Source organism: Hydra vulgaris, chromosome 12, assembly GCF_038396675.1.
Source record: "Hydra vulgaris chromosome 12, alternate assembly HydraT2T_AEP".
Classification (NCBI taxonomy): domain Eukaryota; kingdom Metazoa; phylum Cnidaria; class Hydrozoa; order Anthoathecata; family Hydridae; genus Hydra; species Hydra vulgaris.
In genome coordinates this window covers 75,839,708-75,862,745 of record NC_088931.1, presented here as the reverse complement: position 1 = coordinate 75,862,745, position 23,038 = coordinate 75,839,708, and the positions used below count along the sequence as shown (strand labels likewise).

Sequence of the window (23,038 nt, the reverse complement as noted above, 5' to 3'; positions counted from 1 at the left end):
CGCTTGCAGTTTACAAGAATTTTAAATAACTATCTAGTACCATTGAAAACAACCATTTATTCTTACTTTTCTGATAAATTTCACATTTTTCACGCAGTGATTTCTATTTATAACTCTTTGATGAATTCATTGCGGATACGAAGTTTATTTTATCCATTAATTGAAGGCCCATTAATTGAGGTATGCTTTCTTCTCAAGAGTCCTTATCGTTTGGTTAAGTATTGTTTTAATAAATTCAAACCCTCTGCTGGATAATTTTTCTTTTAAATGATCATAGCAAATTCTATTTGTTAACGTCTATGATTACAGTTTTTTTTTTTTTTTAAATTCATAATATATCTAGTTTTTTTTTTTTTATTGAAACCATTTTAAATAAAATTAACTTATTTGTTTCTTCAGTGTGCATTAAAGTCTTAAAAAATAAAAATAAAAAGTCGAGAAACATCTTAATTACAAGTAGAAGAAAAAAAGTTATAAAATTAAAACTTCAGTTCTTTCACAGCTAGAATGTATATATTAAAGCTTTAATTTCAAAACAGCAAGGACGTATAAAAAGTGTTTGTTGCTATTTTCTTAAAATAAAGCGTACCTTGTTCTAACGTTTTTCTAAAATTAATTCTTAAGATCCTACACAGCTGGGATAAATAAAAGCTTTCTAAAGTCTTTTAAATTAAAAAAGAGCTATTAATGATGTTTTTAAAATTTTCAATGAGCCACGGTCGCAAAAAAAAAAAAAAGAAAAGAAAAAAAGAAGAAAGAAAAACATAGCAAAAAAAATCTTTGCGTGCAACTTACTGTATAACTTAGACCACGTTTTAGCAGTTATCATACACGTAATAATCATAGCAGATCAAAAACCTGATAAGCATAAAAAGATTGTATTAAAACATTGTAAATTATTTAATATTCATTACTTCGTTTTCTAAGAACAAACAAAAAATTGCATTTGAGATATTGAGATTTCCGATTTTAAGATGTTTGCAAATGAGGAAAATGATTCACACCGTCCATTAATGCGATATACGTTTGGATTAAATAAGCCGTCAAGTTTGTTAGACCAAAATGGATATCTAACCCACAAGTATCATCATTTACCTCGACGACAAGAAACAACGAAAAATGAAAAAATTACAATTAACGTATCAGGTGAAAGATATCAGACGTATGTTGAGACGCTTAACAAGTTTCCCGAGTCTTTACTTGGAAACAAAGCAAAGAGAGATCTCTTTTACGACGGAGTTGAAGATGAATACTTCTTTGACAGAGATAGAAATGCTTTTAACGCTATTCTTTACTACTATCAGTCAAATGGTCAACTTTATTGCCCTTTAACTCTTCCTATGACGATCTTGGTAACCGAAGCACAGTTTTTTGAACTAGGAAACACAGCAATCAAGCAAGTTTTGGACATACAGTCAGAAGATATTAGCTCAGCTATGCCTAAAAGTAAATGGCAAAAAAAGGTATGGTGTTTATTTGAGCACCCTGAATCAAGTAAAGCAGCTAAACTAATGACAATTTTTTCTGTTACAATGATAGTACTAGCTGTCGCTGTACTTTGTATAGAGACTTTACCATTCTTTAAAACAGAAACATTAATAAAAGAAAATGATAGAAAATATCCAATGACTGTATCAGCTGACGTAAACCTAATGTATCATGACCAAGTTTTAAAACTGAACGAAAAAGAAACTTTCTGGGTTACCAGAAGTAATTTAACAATATTATCTCAAGGTACAACTCAAAATAAACACTGCGTATGTAGTTGTCGCTGTTCTGAAATAAAAACAGAACTAAAATCGGCAGCACTTTTAAACTCGACAATAACAGAGGAAAAGGTTTTTTGGAAAGACACTTTTGACATTTTAGAAGGTATTTTTGGATCGTGGTTTACAGTAGAATTCATACTACGACTAATATCTTCTCCAAGTAAAAAGAAGTTTTTGACTGGTTTCCTAAACATAGTTGATATTCTCTCCATTCTTCCATTTTATTTTGCTCTAGCTATGAAAAAACACGTTGAAAACGTAGGACTAGATAACTTTCGTGTACTCCGACTTGTTCGGGTTTTTCGAGTATTTAAACTCTCACGGCATTCTAAAGGTTTACAAATTTTGGGACAAACAATGAAAGCAAGTATCAAAGAACTTGGGATGCTAATGTTTTTTATTGGGATTGGAGTTGTTTTATTTTCAGCGACTATTTATTATTTAGAGGTCGAGAACTTTAGCAGTATCCCAGACGCTTTTTGGTGGGCAATCATTACTATGTGTACTGTTGGGTACGGAGACATGGTAAGACATAAGTTTAATTAAGTTTAATTGTTTGGTAAGTTTTAACCTATTCTCTTAGGTTTAACCTTTTGACCTATATTCTTTTTTATTAGTAGCTATGGAAGTATATAGACGTTTTTTGGTTTAGCCTTTTAATTATATTTGTTGTTATGTTCCTTTTATTAAACATTTAACAACATAAAGAATAACAACATAGAATATTTACATTCTTTTTATTTTGAATATATTTCATACTAAATGGTTATTATAATTTTTTTAATTACAGAAAAGTACAGTTGCTTAGATTCAAAAAAATAATAAAAATTTTAAGAAAATAATATTTTTATAAAACTACCGCAAAATATTCCGTGACATATTTATTAATCAGAAATAACAGTTAGAATAAAGCAATACTAAATTTAATCAAAAGTTTAAAAATTTGTATTTATTGTGAAAGTGTGTTGTTATTGTAGTAACCTAAGTTTATGATAAAATGATTATTGTTATTCAATTGTTGTTTATCTATTATTAAAACATATTATTTACTTTTATTATTTAGATTGTTCGTCTGTTATTATTACAAAGTTTATTTTAATTACAATTTTAAACACTTATTAATAAAGGGTCGCCCATAAATAACGTCACACAACTTTTGACAGTTTTTGACCCGCTTCCACCATCGTCACAACATCGTAACTCTTTAATAACAAGTCTAGTACGAGTCGTCACAAAACCACTAACTTTTCTCTACCTCATTTCCCCCAGAGCGTGACGTAATTTATGGACAACCCCCTTATAGAAAAGTTATGGAGATTATTACTATTAATAATAACCTCCATTATTAATAATAACAATAATCTCCAATTGGATATTATTAAAAATTTTATTTTATCTAAAGTTATTTGAAGTTATTTCATAATCTAGGCAAGAAAAGCCGTAAAAAAGCCGTTTCTCTTAATTGATACTTTGTTTCATTTCTTTTTGTACTGAAAAATAATTACTGAAGATTTAAAACCATGACAAAATACTTATATCTTGTTTTTAATTAAATTTTTTGTGTTTAAACTTGTTCTTTGCTATTTATTAGTATTTAAATAGTATTTTAGTTTATAAAACTTCAGTAAATTGAACTTTTTTTTCATCTTTCCATCTTCTAAAACATGCTATTTACGTTTTATAAACAATAGGGGAAAGTATGCACCCTTGATCCTAAAATCCAGAGGGAAAAAAACTAAACAAAAATTTACAAAAGACAAAATTATAAAACTATTTTAGAGTTCTCTATATTAGATAAAAATTATATATTTTATATAAAGATAAAATTTATATATTTTTTTTATAGTCAATATTAGTTTTACAATTATCGTTAATTTAGGTTTGTTAATTTAGGAATGTTATTAACATAATGCGCCCAGGATTTTATGATCAAGGGTGCACGCTTTTCCCTACTGTTGTCTTATATTATATATATATATATATATATATATATATATATATATATATATATATATATATATATATATATATATATATATATATATATATATATATATATATGTATATATATATATATATATATATATATATATATATATATATATATATATATATATATATATATATATATATATATATATATATATATATATATATATATATTGATCTTACCACATTGCAAGTTAATAATGTTTTTATATAATTTGTTTTTTTATGTTGGATTTATTTAACTTAGGTTCCTAAAACGTTTTGGGGCAAGATAATTGGCGGACTATGTTCAATTTGTGGTGTACTATCAATTGCATTACCTGTACCTGTAATTGTCTCAAACTTTGATTACTTTTGCAATCGAGAAAGAACAAAAAAAATGCACCAAGACGTTTTAAAATCAAGCAAGGAACAGCAACTTTGCAATCAAAGTAAAATTGGAATAAAAAGTAAAAAAATTTCTCTTGATTCCGGAATTTCTTTGCGTTTTACACAACGAGAAGATGAGATACGGAGGCAGGCAACTATCAAGGAAATTGAGAGGCATAATCGGCATGTAAGCCAACGACTATCAGTAAGATCTCACCATAAATTTGAAAATGAAAGTAACGCAGAAAACTACTAGCTAAAAGTAGTCGAGCAGTTTTTAAAAAAAAAATGTATGGGTTTTGTAAACGAAAACTTTTTATAAAAGTAAAATAGCGACTTTTTAGAAAAAAAAAAATCGTACCATTTGAAACTCCGTCAATAATGGAGAGTGGTGGGGGAGAGTCCATAAACGTTGTTTCATTTATACAACACGTTTATCTGATGTGCAACACAATTAGTTTTTGTTAATACCAAAAATGAAAACATTTTAATAGAAAATACGATAAAATAATTAAAAAAGACTTTTTAAGTTTCAAATAGTAATATATATTATCATATAAAAAAACATATATATTACATAATGATTAAGCATATATTTATGATACAGTTTATAAATGTGTATATACTCTTTTTTTAAAAATAAATTCAGACTTTTTATGTTGATTAACAGTATTTTATTCAAATGATTTTGGAAAGCAAGAAATCTCCTCTCATTACTTTTTATTCAATTCACACACGCCCGATGTGTATTATGATGTACTATGTTATATGATGTACAATGTCATTTAGCACAACTTTACATTATTTTACTGGTTTTTATAAGAATAGGTGCAACTGGGTGTACATGTATTGGTTGTTTTTTTTATTTTTTCGGAACAAACCTTTGTTAACCATAGGTAGTTTAAGTACGAACCTTTATTTTGTCTTGATTAATACAAGCTTATAATCCAACTATGATGTTTAAAATAATTTGATTTTACTATACTATTGTTTAACAAACTTCGTTTTTTTAAAGCACTGTTTGTTCCAACGAAGGTAAAAATTTTTAGTCCTCATATTTAGTCGTACTGGGTTCCATAGTTTTTTATATCTATTTTAATTTACAATTTAAGTCTATAATTTATACCGTAATTTTTAAGACTCACCGTAAAATATTTTTTTATCTTTACCTAATTTTAACCTAATTATGAATTAAATTAAAAAAGTAAAAAGAAAAGTATACCGTTAACATTAAACTATGTTCTTTTAAGCATAAAATTTAATATTAAACTAAAACAACCGTGACGCAGTGGTGACGCAGTGGTTCATAGACTCATATGGCTTGCAATGGTTGATAAACATTCTTAAATTTATTTATATATTATTTATTAAAAAGAGATGTTGATAACTTATTTAAATTTTTTGATTTTCAATAAGTTATAAATATTACTAATGGATATGAAATAACCAATAAATAATTTTTCATGTGTCTAATTTAACTCGCCCCTGTTACTTTATAAGTATGATATGAACACGGTTAGCACGAATCCTTATAATGCCAAATTATCTGACTCAAGAAAGCCACTTTTATGGGGTAATAGCATACTTATCAAGGTACCTTGTGATGCAAAGTTTGAAGTCTTTTAATTTTGTCCGCGGAAAATAATTTAACTTGAATGTTTAAATTAAGTGAAACTTTGACTTTAGAGTACAACAATAAAAACACCTGTAAAATGAGAACTACTTTATATAATTTGATAAAAATTGGTGCTAATGTAGCATATGGCTGCAACAAACTCTGGATGAATGTTTTGCCGGATTAGTTAACTGGTTAAGGATTTATGGAAGTTTTAAATTACATTTTGTTAGTTTTTTGCTACTTATACCTCAAAATGTTACCGATTACTGTGGTATTTGGTCATTATTTTCAAAATAATGATTACATGAGTGTTCTACTATGTAATACCAACATTTTTTGTAATATTTTTTTTAATACTACAACTACCATTTTCACTTTATAAACCAAAATATTGATTTGCTATTTAAAGCATGGTTTGACTTGGCTTAAGGTGCAGTGAATTTTAGTTTTTTTTACAATTCATTTAGCCTGGGTGTGCAAAAGTTGTCTATTCATTTCAGAAATACTCTGGAAAAATATCAATGCTCTAGGAAATTTTCTTGAGGTGCCCCAAGACCTTTAAAATTTTAATGGGTCCCTAATATTATATAAAAAAAAGTTTTTCAAAAGTATGTCATGTTGGGTCTCAAAAGAAGCAAAATTTTATAAAAATTTCAAAAATAACAAATATTTTATAAAAAAACAATTATTTAAAAAAAAAATTGTTATTTTATAGTTTATTGCAAAAAAAAATGACCTTTAAACTAAAAATGAAAAAAGTTTTTTTTTTTTTTTTAAATAATTGTTTTTTCATAAAATATTTATTATTTTTAAAATTTTTATAAAATTTGGCTTCTTTTGAGACCCAACATGACATACTTTTGAAAAACTTTTTTTTATATAATATTAGGGACCCATTAAAATTTTAAAGGTCTTGGGGCACCTCAAGATAATTTCCTAGAGCATTGATATTTTTCCAGAGTATTTCTGAAATAAATAGACAACTTTTGCACACCCAGGCTAAATGAATTGTAAAAAAAACTAAAATTCACTGCACCCTAGTAAAAATATCAGCTTTTGCTAAGGTATAGATAACTGTCAAAATACATGAAAGTGGTTGAAAAATTTTTATAAAGTTACCTAAAAAAAATATAAAAATATAAAAATTTAGATAAGATAACTAGAATAATTGACAAATAAAAAGTTTGAAGGATTATGAAAGTTTGAAGGATTATGAAAAGAAAGAGAGGAAAGTCTTATGAAAGCGAAAATGAAAGCGAAAATAGTCGTTTGAAGAGCAGTGAAAATCACATGTAGGAATGCGTCATCAAATAACATCTCATCGAAATTGTCAATAAGATTGAAAAGTGTCACTAATTTAATAATTATTTCCTTTAAAGAAAAGAATTATTTAAGAATTATTTCCTTGTAACTTAAATAACTATTTCTTTAATTTTAATCGTTTGTAATTAATAATATTTGTAGGTATGTTAATGGATTGTTATCCAATATAAATTCAAGTTAAATTTTGTAAAAGGGTTAGTTTGATTTAGTAAAGTTAGAATTAGTGAATTGCCACAATGCTGAATCAAGCAATGGTTCACTATGAAGTTTGAAAAATTTGTTGCTTGCTCTGTCTAGAAAAATGTTTAAGACTTAAACATTTTTCTAGACAGAGCAAGCAACAAATTTTTTAAGAGAATAAAGAAGTTATACTCCCTTCTTTGTTTAATTTCAATTTAATATAAGTGAGACCTGAAACAAAAATCAAAATGTGTTATTGCCTAATCCAAATCGGTCGTTCAAAGCTACAAAAATAAAAATCCTTTTGAAGAGCAAACCACGATTGAGAACAATCCAAATGTTTGTTGCAGCACATGCCTCTGCTCTTTAGGAAAAGGTTTTCCCGACCAATGCTCTCAAATAAATTTTAAGTAAAACCTTCAATCTTTAGCAGCGAAAGATGCCAGAACAGCCGCATAAATTGCATCTTGAGTTATTTCGAGTTGTAAAAAATTATATCTTAAAGGAACATTTGACTTGCTAAAGCATCTGACGGGTCTCCCCCTACGATTACTAGGGTAAGTATTTGTATTTAATTAATTTTTACATATATATTCAAAAAAAATCTTTAAAAAAAGGGACAAAGTTTTAGGAAGTATACTTTTAACAAGTTTCTAACGACTTTATGAAAAAAAAAAATTTGAAAATTCTAAACAAACTTTCTAAACAAAGTTTAATATAAAGATAAAAAAAAGTATATTTTGGTTTCAGGTCAAAGTAGTGCCCAGCCATTGTCAAGCGCTCTAAAATTGACCACTCTGGTGCTTGTAAATGTGCAATTAAATACGGGACTCTCAAACAACGTATCGAAGAAACTGGCCAACACTGTAAACCAAACAACAAGTAGCAAGGTGGTTAAGCCAAATTTTTATAAGAGTTTCTTAAGAACAAGTCAACACTTGAGTAATTTCTTCTACTTCAGTGACTTAAAAATTACGGACGGAAAAGGAGATTTTAGTACAGTTTGTGCTGTTGCTCACTGCAATGATTTATCAAGTCTTTTAAATGATGCTATTCAATGTCACCGAATTTCTTAAGCTCGAAATTAAAGGTTGTAAAGGTTTTCTCAAGTTTTTTAAGGTTGCACACTTGTACATGTTGTGACATTAAATCCAATTGTCTTGTCAAATCTGAAAACTTGCGAACACTAGGCTCAATAAAATTTAGCCTCGAGTTTTTTCAGCAGCCTGGTGGGATTGTTGCTCGTGCAAAGTTGTTTGGCAATGTAATTCAAAAATAAATCATCAGTGGGCCTGACAATGTTCTGTTTTTGGAAATAATCCCACCAATAGAATTGCATCTTCTTTTAGGAGTCGTCAATCATCTTTTCAAGATACATAAAACTGCTTGGGTAGGAACTTTTAAGTGGCCTGCTGCCCTCCAATTCAACTGAGCCCGTATCATGGGGGCCAGTTCGAGGGAAATGGATGCAGGAAGTTTTTTAAAAAATGTGGATGTGCTTTAGCAGCATGCTGATATAAACATGCTTCCAAACATTTTTCACGTAATTGAAAGTTTTTCTAAAATTTATTTTTGATAATTTCAAAAGTTGTTACTTAATGATAATTAATGCAAGCGTAATACCCAAAACTCGCACCGTCTTCTAGCACATCAAATAATAATTTAACAATTCAAACCTAGCTTAAAATGGCAAATCCATACCAATTCAAACCATGCTTCAAATAGCAAATCAATATTTTTGTCTATAAAATGAAAATGTTACATGTAGCAATAAAACAATTACAATTAAAATTGTTGGCATTACATAGTAGAACACTCATGTAACATTTATTTTGAAAATAGTGATACATATCGCAGTAATCGGTAACGTTTTGAGGTAATAAAATAACAAAATATAATCACCCCATTCCCCAAGTGGCGTTCTTGGGTCAGCTAGGTTGGACCTATCAGGATCCGTGCTAAGTGTGTGTACATACGTAATCCAATTACAGTTGTTCTTTCCCCTGAATTAGCTGCTTTCAAATTATATATCTATGAAACATCTTTTATAAATTTTCACTTAGCTTTCCTCTAATATAACATTTTTTCCTCTCTTAAGAATTTACGTCCGCATGTGTTTTAAATAAAGACCTATTGCTCAAGTTGCTAACAGTAACAAACAACAGTGTAATTAGTTTACGGTATTATAACTTAGTTTGTGCTATAACTTAGTTGATAACTTTTACAAGAGAAAAAGCAAATCTGCTTTACTAAAATTCATAATTACTAAATGACTTTAGATTATATTTTAAAATAAAAAAATTGTTAAATGAAAACTATGTGGAGTATTTACGGGTTACTTTACTAAAATAGGAATAAGTATCATAAGAGGCAGCCTATACCTTACATTGTATATGAGCTGTAATGCTAGATATATAATGTTGATTTTCCACAATTTAACGCTTTTTAAGTTTACGCAGAAGTCGATCCCAAGACATAGCTTTTGTTGCTTCAGATATAATTCTGTAGTTATATATATATATATATATATATATATATATATATATATATATATATATATATATATATATATATATATATATATATAATATATATATATATATATATATATATATATATATATATATATATATATATATATATATATATAAGATGAGGTAATTTTAAATAAATAATCTCATATGTATATATGAGATTATTTATTTAAAATTACCACATCTTAAAATAAACAAAACGAATATTGTTTTTGTGTCATTATTACTAATATTTATTTTTCTGTCATTATCACTAATATTTTCTTAAGAAAATTTAAATTTAGAGTATTCCTTAATTTTAGTATGTGATTAAAAAATTAAGAAGAAATTAAAAAATTATTAAGTTTAAAAACTAAACTTTTATACACAAAAAGTTTATTATTTTATACACTAATAGTTTAAAAATTATTAAACGAAATTTAAAATCTCTAAATGAACTTAAATTTAGTATAAAATTGTCAAAAAAAATTGTTAATTGTTTTTATTTTTTAAATATTTTATTAGCATTTTTGCTCTCACACATAGCATGATACATCCTCTCCCTTGATATTTAAATCTTCTTCTATTATAGAAAAGTTGAGCAACTTTATTTTTGGAAAACTTTTCAGAAAAAATTGTTAAATTTGACAGCTGTAGGAAGCAGCAAAAGAACTTATTTGATTTACTCTAAATCATTTTTTTTTATAAACAAATTGGTTTCTACTGAGTGAGCCTGGCTAAACAAATAATTTGTAAAAAAAATATTTTTCTAGATTCTTTAGAGAGTGGATTCCCAAACAAAACAATATTGACCAATTTAATTATACTTTTTTGCAATCTCATTGGTTTGCGACCAGTTTTACAAAAAAAATCTAATTTTGAAATTTTTTATGAAATTTATGACATCAGTTTTCCCTAAGTAGAAGTAAATTACAGACACAAAAAAATTAAATCGCCTTGGATTACTAAGGGTATTTTAAAATCTTCTAAAATTAAACAAAAACTTTATATTAAATATATAAAATCAAAAACAACTGAAAGTAAGACCATTTATAAACACTACATTAGATTATTTGAACGCCTTAGGAAAAATTCAAAAAAAATATACTACACTGATTTACTTGAAAAATACAAATTAAACTCGAAACGCACTTGACAACTGATAAACAAGATTACTGGTAACACTAAAAATTGTCCCAATTTTTGACCTCAGTTCTTAAAGTAGATTAAAGTAAACAATTGCTTCCAAATTCGAGAAATATTAGGACCAAACCAAGACAAAAAATTTCAAACCCTAAAAAATTAATAAAGACCATAATAACAAATCCTATAATAAGCCCTAAAAAATAACAAACCCTATAATAAACCCTAAAAAATTAATATGGCCTTCTAAACTCGTATTTAAACTACTTTGATTTGTCATTTGAAGAGTTTGAAAGTGCATTAAAATTGTTAAAGTCAAATAAAACAGTTGGTCCTTATGATGTCAACGGGAATATTATTATTAGTTGTTTTGACGTTTAAAAAAACATACTTTTCCAAATTTTTAAATGCACTATTAATGAGGGAGTTTTTCCTAATGATTTAAAAATAGCAAAAATTATTCCTTTATTTAAAGAAGGAGAAAAAACTAATGTAAAACACTATCATCCAATTTCTATCCTCTCTGTTTTTTCTAAAATTTTAGAAAGAATTTTGTACAACATAATATACAAACCTTTTAGCAAACAAATTATTATATAAAAAGCATTATGGATTCAAAAAAATAATTTAACAGAACATGCTAGTATTCAGCTTACAAGAAGTATATCAGACTCATTTAGCAATTCTAAATACACTTTGGGAATATTTATTGATTTAGTGAAAGCGTTTGATACAATTGATCGTAAAATTCTTGCTAAAAAATGAAAATTTTATGGTATAACAGGCAATGTTTTAAAATGGTTGAAAAGTTGTTTAACTAATCGTAAACAATTTGTTTACGCCGATGAAATATTTTCATCAAATTTGTTAAATATTGCATGCGAAGTTCTTCAAGGATCCATATTAGAACCTCTTATTTTTCTTATTTATATTAATGATCTTTACAATATACAGCCTTGGATTTAATAACAGTTATTTTTGCTGATGACACTAATAAATTTATGTCACACAAAAGCATTCCTACTTTATTTCATAACGTGAACATCGAGTTAATCAAAAATATCTGACTGGTTTAAGACTAACAAATTATCTCTTAACATTGATAAAACTACATAAATTCTTTTCCATCCTCTTATCAAAAAACATAAACTGCCAATTAAAAATCCTCAACTTGTTATTGACAATATGCAAATTAAAAAAGTAACAGTGACCAACATTCTAGGTGTTTGCATAGATAAAAATCTTACATGGAAAAATCACATTAAAAACTTATCAAATAAAATTTCAAAAATTATAGGAATATTGTACAAAGCAAAAAATGTTTTATATAAACGTACTTTGGTACAATTATATCACTCATTTATTGATTGTCACATAAACTATGCAAACATTGCTTGGGGTAGTACAAATAAAAATAAACTTAAACGTCTTTATTGTCAGAAGTCTTAATTATTTTAAAGACTTTAAAATTATTCATATTCCCATAAAGTTATAATAAATTAAAAGTTATAATAAAGTTATACTCATGCCAAGCCTCCAATATTTGAAACGAAAGTTTTTAATATAAGGTAAATTAGAGTAAGTACTTAAAAATTTCTTAGATGTAAGCAGTAAAATTAAAGTTGCTTTGTACTTGTTGAATCGACTTTATGTGGTGATAACAGGAATCAGAACAATTAGCGTAAATTTATATGCAGTAATTAGCGGCTATCATCTAATTAAAACGCTGTAATTTTTTTGAGTTGTTAATATAAAATCATCACGCAAATATGTAGTTCGAAATTTTGGTGCTATAATAATGAAATTAACTTTTTCATAAAGAAAAATATGTTAGTTAAAAATCCAATACATTTTTGTTTGAAAAACAATGCATAGAAACATTATGCTTTGACTTTATTTAAAGACGCCATTTTTGTGTAATATGAGCATGCTTTAAATTAACCAGTGTTTTTCCTTGAAATTATCTAGTTTAAAGTCCTAAAATAGCAATGGTTTTAATTACTTTATAAAAACAAAACATAGTAAAAAATTTTAATATTTTAACAATACTAAATATTTTTCTGTAACTTAAATTCAAAAAACTTGAATTTTTATCTTTGAAAGGTTTGAGTTGATAAAATTGAAAAAACAACGAACTTATTTTTTTTTTTTGTTGTTGTTGCAAAAACCATAGTAATATTGTTTCAACAAAAAGTGGCTTATGAAAAAATCATTATATTCCAAAAATTAGTTCCAATTGTCAAGTTGGTATTTTTTTTTATTTAATTAATGTTATTTTTTTTGAGCTATTTTAAAGTATTCATATTACCAAGTGGTCTGGGTAATATGAGCATTTTTACTACTTTTTTTAAACCTCTGTATTTTTAAGAAAAAAATTTCGAGTGCCCGAATATCTATGTGGATCATGAGTAGAGATCCCTAAAAATTGTTTATTCGCAAAAATTTTAGATCCAGCAAAATTACTTCTGAAAATATTCTGATTTTTGCTTAAGGTGCTCATACAAAGACCGTATGGTTTTCTCCGAGTCCCCGCGTTTTTTTATTTTTGAATAACGATCATTATATATTTTTATTATTATGTATTGTTATATATTTTAAATATTGTAACGACAAGCTTATTTAAAATGTAATAAAAAGAAAAAAAAAAAAAAAAAAATTTATTCTGTCAAAACAGTTTGAAACCTTGCTGCTTTATTACAACCATATAGAATCATCATATAAAATACAGTTTATATAAATTGTATTTTATATGATGATTCTATAAGGTTAAAAAAAAGTTCATATAAAATACAATTTATACAAATTGTACGCAGAAATTCGTGGTTTACGGAACCGAATATTGTGCTATAATTCTGTGCCACGTTTTTTAATTTTATTTTAGGTAGCGTCAGGCGAACCTTTTTTTGTGGTGTTTCTTTTTATAAACACAACTAAACTTAGATTATTTTCGAAAAAAAGAATAGTTTAACTTGTTTTTTATGTAACATTTATGTGTTTTTGATAATTTTTGTATTGACTTTATTTGTATTAAGAACTTGGTTGTTGTTCTCACATTAAATTAATGCCAAAGGAATGCTCAGGTAGTTTGGAAACCTACCCAGATTTTTTTACATATATTTCATATCTACCAACCAAATTTTATCAAAAAATATTTTTGAGCAGATAGTCTATAAAGGTGAGCAGTTGTTTGGTACCTTATTTCTGTTTTTCTGATTTCCGAAGTGGGTGGTAAGAGGAGATACGAACAAGTTGAGTTTTATTAGGTTAATTAAGTAATCATTTATGTTATGTATATGTATATATATATATATATATATATATATATATATATATATATATATATATATATATATATATATATATATATATATATATATATATATATATATATATATATATATATATATACAGTATTGGACAAAACATTTGCAACCAACATCAAACAATGCTAAAAAGTGTTCCTAATTTTACATGTCTTACAAACGAAACGAACTATACTACCACAGAAAACAGTTAAGGAGTCTGGAGTCATGGCATGCCATGACATGAGCAATCAGCTGACAGGTGACAGCACACAGGCAGAATTTCGTTGACAAGTGCCATTTTGCAGCGGACAAAACAAGTGCAACTTTTTTGGTTTGTTTTATTTTATTAAGTCTGGTCCGTGTCAACGGATGCAAAAATGGTCCCCGACAGTCTTGGATTGGAACTAAGAAAGAAAATTATTGGCGATTACGTAAGTGGAATGTCACAAAAAAGTATTTGTGATAAATATCGCGTAAAAAAATGGGCCGTATCAATACTATGTTCCAAATATCGTTCTACGAGAAAGTTGGCAGCAGATGACAAAGGTGGAAGACCGCGTTCCACCACTTCTAGAGAGGATTCTATGATCGTCAGATCCGTCAGGAGGAATCCCTTGATATCATCAGTTGAGATACAAAAACAATTAGAGCTGCCTGTATCGGACCGAACAATCAGACGACGTGCTGTTGAAGCCGGATTGTTTTCTCGACGCCCTGCAAAGAAACCCCTGATTTCACTAAAAAACCAGAAGAAAAGACTCCTGTTTGCTACACCTTATATTGACTGGAATGTGCAGAAATGGCGAACTGTCCTGTTCAGTGATGAATCGAAGTTCAACATCATTGGGAGCGATGGCATTTGCCGTGTACGTCGACCGGCCGGAAAACGCCTCTATTTACATGGCGGAGGCAATGTAATGGTCTGGGAGTATTTTTCTGCTAACGGTCTAGGTCCAATACATCGAAAAGATGGAATAATAGACTTTTCATGTATAAAAATATCCTGAAAGATGTTATGTTACCTAATGCTGAATAGAATATGCAAATAAAATGGGTTTTTCAGCAACACAACGATCCGAAACACACTGTAAAAGTAGTCAAGCAGTGGTTTCAAGACAACCACCAATCGGTGATCGATTGGCCGCCTCAATCTCCGGATCTCAACCCTATCGAGAACCTGTGGGAGATTATCAACCGCAGAATTAATCGTGAAGGTGTTCCTAATAAGGATCAACTGTTTGAACAAAATCCAAAAGGCCTGGGCAGCGATTCCACAAAGTTTCATTGATCACCTGATCAAATTTATGCCTCAAAGATGCAAGGCTGTGATCGACAACAAAGGATTCGCCACGCAATATTGATAGCGAAATACAGCTTGGTCAACATTTTGTCGAGTTGCACTTGTTTTGTCCAAAAGGAAATCAACTTTTTTTAATACTTTTGATTAATTTATTAATTTTCGTGTACAAATAATGAACTTTGTGATAAATAAAACTTAAAGAATTTTGTCTCTAAACAGTTACATATTTATTTCTCTAAATTGAAAAAATGCAGCACTTTTATATAAAGAAACTTAATTAGCATTATTTGGTTGCAATCGTTTTGTCCGATACTGCATATATATATATATATATATATATATATATATATATATATATATATATATATATATATATATATATATATATATATATATATATATATATATATATATATATATATATATATATATATATATATATATATATATACATAAATGCGTTTTTAGAAAAACTTAAAACGCTTTTCAAACGCGTTCGCCCTCACAAAACAAACTTTTTAAGAGAAAAAAAGTTATTCACGATTTTTCCAATATCATACTACACATTTAGAATAATACGCACACTACCATTTTTAACATTTATATTTACATGTTTTATTATAAAATCCATGATGGTGGATAATTTCTTTTACATCTTTCGTGTTTGTATGGTATTAAGAAGAGTAGCACCAAATATTATGTTTTATATTTTAAGTTTATATTGTCTAGTTGCTTTTTTATAACTTTTCGATTTACAGGTTGCGAAATTTTTGTTTTATGTTTATGAAGAAACATGCTGATTGAAATTGATCTTTAACTGGCTCAACGACATTTGCAAACGCACATTATTCAGCTTGGTTTTGTAATCGAGTAAGAAAACATAAAGATCATTAATCTTCATTTTGTTTTGAGCTCGTCAAAATGTAACGTTCATACGTAATATCTTATTTGGTTTGAATATATATATATATATATATATATATATATATATATATATATATATATATATATATATATTTATATATATATATATATATATATATATATATATATATATATATATATATATATATATATATATATATTCTGTGTACAGGTGCTCTGTGATAAGACTGTAAGGACTTCTGGAGCACCATAATAACCACACACGCGCACACTTAAACGCAAACAAGTATTCCAATGTAAATTTCTCTTACGCATACTCCTTTATTCATCTTAATCATGTATAGTTAAGCAAATGAAATTAAAACGAATTTATTTATTAATTATATATTTGTATGATTTCATAAGCAACGTTCGTATTTGTTGTATAAAAGCTGTTGTATATAATGTTACATAAATAAAAACTGCTTCCTGTTTGAAAAGAATCAAAAACTTATGTTAAAAACCTAATTAAAAAAAAAAGAAATCCACTGCAAAATAATCATTTGCAACGAATTAAAAAATAAATCGTCGAATGAATCTTTTTTATTCGTCCTTAAAATAAGATTTTCCGTATCCATAACCTTTATTATATAATCCACTATAACCTCCATATCCGCCATACCCATACTCTTTATCTAAAAAATAAAATAAAATTGTTTATTTATATCGTTGATTAACACTTGAGCATTGTTTGCTAACTTGGGAAAAATGAACAACAATTTAAAAAAGGTTTACTGTATGAATTATAGGTGGGATCTTTTTTTATAGCCGATTTAGATTCGTCACTGTAGTAGTTGCTTCCATATCCGTATCCTTTGTTGTATAAGCCACCACCATATCCACCATATCCACCGTATCCACCGTAACCATACGCTTTGTCTTAAATATTTTAAAAAAGTATTCAGTGTGATATAAAAACTTATAAACATCGTGTTTTTTGTTTTTTCTAATTGAAAAATTACTTTAATAAACATTTTAAAATGATTTACTGTAAGAATTATAAGTTGGATCTTCCTTTACAGCTTTTGATTCGTCACTGTAATAGTTGTTTCCGTATCCGTACCCTTTGTTGTATAATCCACCTCCGTATCCTTTGTTGTATAATCCGCCTCCGTATCCACCGTAGCCATAACCTTTGTCTAAAAGATTTAATAAACATACAGTGTGTAAATGGAAACAAAGACGGACATATATAATACTTTTTTTAACCAAAAATCTTTTTAATAAATAATTAAAACATGATTTACTGTATAAATTATAAGTGGGGTCTTCTTTTACAGCTATTTTTGGTTTGTCACTGTAGTAGTTGCTTCCATATCCGTACCCTTTGTTGTATAAGCCACCACCATATCCACCGTATCCACCGTAACCATACCCTTTGTCTTAAATATTTAAAAAAACACTCAGTGTGATATAATAACTTATAAACATTGTTTTTTTTTTTTTTTAATTGAAAAATTACTTTAATAAATATTTTAAAATGGTTTACTGTAAGAATTATAAGTTGGATCTTCTTTTACAGCTTTTTTTGATTCGTCACTGTAATAGTTGTTTCCGTATCCGTACCCTTTGTTGTATAATGCACCACCGTAACCTCCGTACCCACCGTAGCCATACTCTTTAAAAAAGTTATTAAACCAAATTAAATTAGAAAGTAAAATTAACATTTATATTTACAATTTACTTTAAAAATTAAGGCATTTTTTATAAAATTCCATTATACATATATAAAAAAGAAATATTTTAATAATAAAAAAGAACTTTAAGATTAAATATATGTCAAACGAAGTTATAAACTATAGTTTTAAAGTTATTTTGTTGCCTACACTTACAACTTATTATTATATAATTAAAAAATTTGAATTAGTACTAATATAGAATAATTATTAAACATAAAATTTAAAATCTACCGTTTTCTTTATTGTACAAATTGAGTATCTTTCCACTTTTCGCATAAACGCAAAGGTTAAGGAAAACCACCATAAACAATACGTTTACTTTGTTCATGTTTCAAGCAAGGTTAGGTTACACTTAAATAACGCAACCTATACATACTATCACAATCAAAGTACCGTTTATTTATGCAACATTAACTTCCTTGTTAGTGACGCAAATAAACGAACAAAATTGAAATTACAATGCAAAAAACTTATTTATGGTATTTTTATCACTTGTTGTGGGTGTTTATTGCTTTTTCTGTAAACTTTTTTGAACAGCGTTTAATTAAAAACTTCCAGATACGTATAAATATACATATCTGGAAGTTTTTAATTAAACGCATTTTTACATTATAAATATACGTTGTATATTTATAATGTAAAAAGATTTAATTACTTACAGTGGTAGAATAAAGTTTGGACGAGTACAAATTTGTTCAAATAAATATTTTTTGAGAGACTTGCATAGTCTGTAAGTGAAACTGATGTAAATGAGACTCTTTTTATGTTAGCCCACTTAAAAAATACCCGTTAGCTTATAATAAGTTACCGAAATGGGTGTTTTTTATAAAAAAATATTATACTATTTTAGCAATTATAAATTCATGTGAAACTAGACTGTTGTTTTTATTAAATTAAAAAAAAAATTAATTGTCTAACAGGCTAGTGAATCAAAAAATAGTTGCAATCCAAGAAATTGCTTTATTGCCATGGTGTGTCTGATCACCTGATCAAGTCCCATTCAAATAATTTGGGCTTGGATGGACTTTAAACTGTGCAACGTTTAAAATACAAGCAAAACACACTTAAACGAGGTTCTGAAAGCACTTGGAGCTCAACTCCAGAAGTACTATGCATGAAATTGATTTGAATGAGTCAATGCTCGGGCATGTGTTAGAATGTTTGAATGAATGTTTGAAAAAATTGTTTGAATGAGTCAATGTCGGGCATGTGCGGACGTGGCGCAACGGTTAAAGCGCTTGCTTAATAAGCAGGAGATCCAGGTTCGAAACAAGCTCTGGACAAATTTTCGCGTCACGGTAAGGAAGGAGGCGTGAACTTCCTGGTTAAATGCACTTCCGTGGTGCTCTGTGACAAGACCGTTAGGACTTCTTGGGGCACCTAAAATAAAAATTAAAAAAATTAAAAATATTTGTTTTAAAGTCAAAGGCGGCAATTTTAAGTTATTTTAAGTTTTATTTATTTTTAGTACAGAAAATTATTGTTTTTCATTGCTAATCATGGATTTGTCCAAGTTTAACTTGTTTCACTGTTTTTTTTCTTGTGTTTTATTTAATTAACTTTTTATTATTTCTTCAGTTACAAGCTATTTGATAATTTTTTAAATTTAAACTAGTTGGACATTTTGCTAATAAACAAAAACAAAAAATTAATACTGTCGCTCTAAGAGTATTTTCTTTTTTCTTTCTCTCAAAAAATATTTATTTGAACAAATTTGTACTCGTCCAAACTTTATTCTACCACTGTAAGTAATTAAATCTTTTTACATTATAAATATACAACGTATATTTATAATGTAAAAATGCGTTTAATTAAAAACTTCCAGATATGTATATTTATACGTATCTGGAAGTTTTTAATTAAACGCTGTTCAAAAAAGTTTACAGAAAAAGCAATAAACACCCACAACAAGTGATAAAAATACCATAAATAAGTTTTTTGCATTGTAATTTCAATTTTGTTCGTTTATTTGCGTCACTAACAAGGAAGTTAATGTTGCATAAATAAACGGTACTTTGATTGTGATAGTATGTATAGGTTGCGTTATTTAAGTGTAACCTAACCTTGCTTGAAACATGAACAAAGTAAACGTATTGTTTATGGTGGTTTTCCTTAACCTTTGCGTTTATGCGAAAAGTGGAAAGATACTCAATTTGTACAATAAAGAAAACGGTAGATTTTAAATTTTATGTTTAATAATTATTCTATATTAGTACTAATTCAAATTTTTTAATTATATAATAATAAGTTGTAAGTGTAGGCAACAAAATAACTTTAAAACTATAGTTTATAACTTCGTTTGACATATATTTAATCTTAAAGTTCTTTTTTATTATTAAAATATTTCTTTTTTATATATGTATAATGGAATTTTATAAAAAATGCCTTAATTTTTAAAGTAAATTGTAAATATAAATGTTAATTTTACTTTCTAATTTAATTTGGTTTAATAACTTTTTTAAAGAGTATGGCTACGGTGGGTACGGAGGTTACGGTGGTGCATTATACAACAAAGGGTACGGATACGGAAACAACTATTACAGTGACGAATCAAAAAAAGCTGTAAAAGAAGATCCAACTTATAATTCTTACAGTAAACCATTTTAAAATATTTATTAAAGTAATTTTTCAATTAAAAAAAAAAAAAAACAATGTTTATAAGTTATTATATCACACTGAGTGTTTTTTTAAATATTTAAGACAAAGGGTATGGTTACGGTGGATACGGTGGATATGGTGGTGGCTTATACAACAAAGGGTACGGATATGGAAGCAACTACTACAGTGACAAACCAAAAATAGCTGTAAAAGAAGACCCCACTTATAATTTATACAGTAAATCATGTTTTAATTATTTATTAAAAAGATTTTTGGTTAAAAAAAGTATTATATATGTCCGTCTTTGTTTCCATTTACACACTGTATGTTTATTAAATCTTTTAGACAAAGGTTATGGCTACGGTGGATACGGAGGCGGATTATACAACAAAGGATACGGAGGTGGATTATACAACAAAGGGTACGGATACGGAAACAACTATTACAGTGACGAATCAAAAGCTGTAAAGGAAGATCCAACTTATAATTCTTACAGTAAATCATTTTAAAATGTTTATTAAAGTAATTTTTCAATTAGAAAAAACAAAAAACACGATGTTTATAAGTTTTTATATCACACTGAATACTTTTTTAAAATATTTAAGACAAAGCGTATGGTTACGGTGGATACGGTGGATATGGTGGATATGGTGGTGGCTTATACAACAAAGGATACGGATATGGAAGCAACTACTACAGTGACGAATCTAAATCGGCTATAAAAAAAGATCCCACCTATAATTCATACAGTAAACCTTTTTTAAATTGTTGTTCATTTTTCCCAAGTTAGCAAACAATGCTCAAGTGTTAATCAACGATATAAATAAACAATTTTATTTTATTTTTTAGATAAAGAGTATGGGTATGGCGGATATGGAGGTTATAGTGGATTATATAATAAAGGTTATGGATACGGAAAATCTTATTTTAAGGACGAATAAAAAAGATTCATTCGACGATTTATTTTTTAATTCGTTGCAAATGATTATTTTGCAGTGGATTTCTTTTTTTTTTAATTAGGTTTTTAACATAAGTTTTTGATTCTTTTCAAACAGGAAGCAGTTTTTATTTATGTAACATTATATACAACAGCTTTTATACAACAAATACGAACGTTGCTTATGAAATCATACAAATATATAATTAATAAATAAATTCGTTTTAATTTCATTTGCTTAACTATACATGATTAAGATGAATAAAGGAGTATGCGTAAGAGAAATTTACATTGGAATACTTGTTTGCGTTTAAGTGTGCGCGTGTGTGGTTATTATGGTGCTCCAGAAGTCCTTACAGTCTTATCACAGAGCACCTGTACACAGAATATATATATATATATATATATATATATATATATATATATATATAGAACCCTTAGATGTTGTCCGAAAGTTTTTTCGATATTTTGTTGACAAAAAGTAAAAATTAAAATGCAAGACCGGAATTTTTTTTTTTTAATAATGATAGACTGCCTGCCCCAACCAAACCCTCAGTCGATGTAGCAGCACTCCCTTGCGGGTCAGGCTATTTGTCAGTCGATGTAGCAGCACTCCCTTGCGAGTCAGGCTATTTGTCAGTCGATGTAGCAGCACTCCCTTGCGAGTCAGGCTATTTGTCAGTCGATGTAGCAGCACTCCCTTGCGAGTCAGGCTATAAGATAGTCGATGTAGCAACACTCCGCGCATGATTTACAGTAAAAAAAATAAAAATAAAAACGTTTTATTAAAAAAAATAAAAATAAAAACATTTTATTAAAAAAAATAAAAATAAAAACATTGTTTATATTGTTAAAAACATTCAAAATGTTATAAAAACATTCAGAATGTTTTTAAAAACATTCTGGTCAATTAAATTTGCGTTTTTGTGGTTTTTTTAAAAAACGATTAATTTGTAATTAAATTAATGGTTTTTACTTTCGTCCAACACGGAAATGTTGGACGAAAGTCAAAAGTAATTAAAAGTGACGTATGTGTCGGCGTAAGAATCACTTTTTTCCTTCCGCTCTTCCTAAAGCCAACAAACTATAGAACTATATATATATATATATATATATATATATATATATATATATATATATATATATATATATATATATATATATATATATATATATATATATATATATATATATATATATATATATATAAATATATATATATATATATATATATATATATATATATATATATATATATATATATATATATAATATATATATATATATATATATATATATATATATATATATATATATATATATATATATATATATATATATATATATATAGTTCTATAGTTTGTTGGCTTTAGGAAGAGCGGAAGGAAAAA

General features: G+C 27.3%; 3 protein-coding genes across 3 annotated transcripts; 2 read left to right on the top strand and 1 right to left on the bottom strand.

Moving 5' to 3' along the window:
* The first annotated feature begins 650 nt into the window (after positions 1–650).
* LOC100213047 (potassium voltage-gated channel subfamily A member 7) lies at positions 651–4,788 on the top strand. Its single transcript, XM_065814475.1, has 2 exons — positions 651–2,294; positions 4,006–4,788. Exons 1-2 carry the CDS (start codon positions 975–977, stop codon positions 4,381–4,383), a joined length of 1,698 nt encoding a protein of 565 aa, XP_065670547.1. The 5' UTR covers positions 651–974; the 3' UTR covers positions 4,384–4,788.
* Positions 4,789–16,833: 12,045 nt separating this feature from the next.
* LOC136088505 (shematrin-like protein 1) lies at positions 16,834–18,470 on the bottom strand. Its single transcript, XM_065812331.1, has 6 exons — positions 18,344–18,470; positions 17,923–18,051; positions 17,681–17,815; positions 17,423–17,572; positions 17,169–17,312; positions 16,834–17,068 (listed from the first exon to the last, which is right to left on the bottom strand). The coding sequence occupies exons 1-6, from the start codon at positions 18,438–18,440 to the stop codon at positions 16,977–16,979; spliced, it is 747 nt and encodes a 248-aa protein (XP_065668403.1). The 5' UTR covers positions 18,441–18,470; the 3' UTR covers positions 16,834–16,976.
* A 1,687-nt stretch (positions 18,471–20,157) lies between these two features.
* Positions 20,158–21,783, top strand: LOC136088504 (shematrin-like protein 1). Its single transcript, XM_065812330.1, has 6 exons — positions 20,158–20,284; positions 20,577–20,705; positions 20,813–20,947; positions 21,056–21,205; positions 21,316–21,459; positions 21,560–21,783. Exons 1-6 carry the CDS (start codon positions 20,188–20,190, stop codon positions 21,649–21,651), a joined length of 747 nt encoding a protein of 248 aa, XP_065668402.1. The 5' UTR covers positions 20,158–20,187; the 3' UTR covers positions 21,652–21,783.
* The last annotated feature ends 1,255 nt before the right edge of the window (positions 21,784–23,038 follow it).

Coding starts and splice junctions, on each gene's coding strand:
- LOC100213047 (XM_065814475.1), top strand. CDS start 975: ATGTTTGCAAATGAGGAAAATGATTCACACCGTCCATTAATGCGATAT. Junction 2,295..4,005: donor CTGTTGGGTACGGAGACATG/GTAAGACATAAG, acceptor TATTTAACTTAG/GTTCCTAAAACGTTTTGGGG.
- LOC136088505 (XM_065812331.1), bottom strand. CDS start 18,440: ATGAACAAAGTAAACGTATTGTTTATGGTGGTTTTCCTTAACCTTTGC. Junction 17,573..17,680: donor CCCCACTTATAATTTATACA/GTAAATCATGTT, acceptor TAAATCTTTTAG/ACAAAGGTTATGGCTACGGT. Junction 17,069..17,168: donor TCCCACCTATAATTCATACA/GTAAACCTTTTT, acceptor TTTATTTTTTAG/ATAAAGAGTATGGGTATGGC.
- LOC136088504 (XM_065812330.1), top strand. CDS start 20,188: ATGAACAAAGTAAACGTATTGTTTATGGTGGTTTTCCTTAACCTTTGC. Junction 20,948..21,055: donor CCCCACTTATAATTTATACA/GTAAATCATGTT, acceptor TAAATCTTTTAG/ACAAAGGTTATGGCTACGGT. Junction 21,460..21,559: donor TCCCACCTATAATTCATACA/GTAAACCTTTTT, acceptor TTTATTTTTTAG/ATAAAGAGTATGGGTATGGC.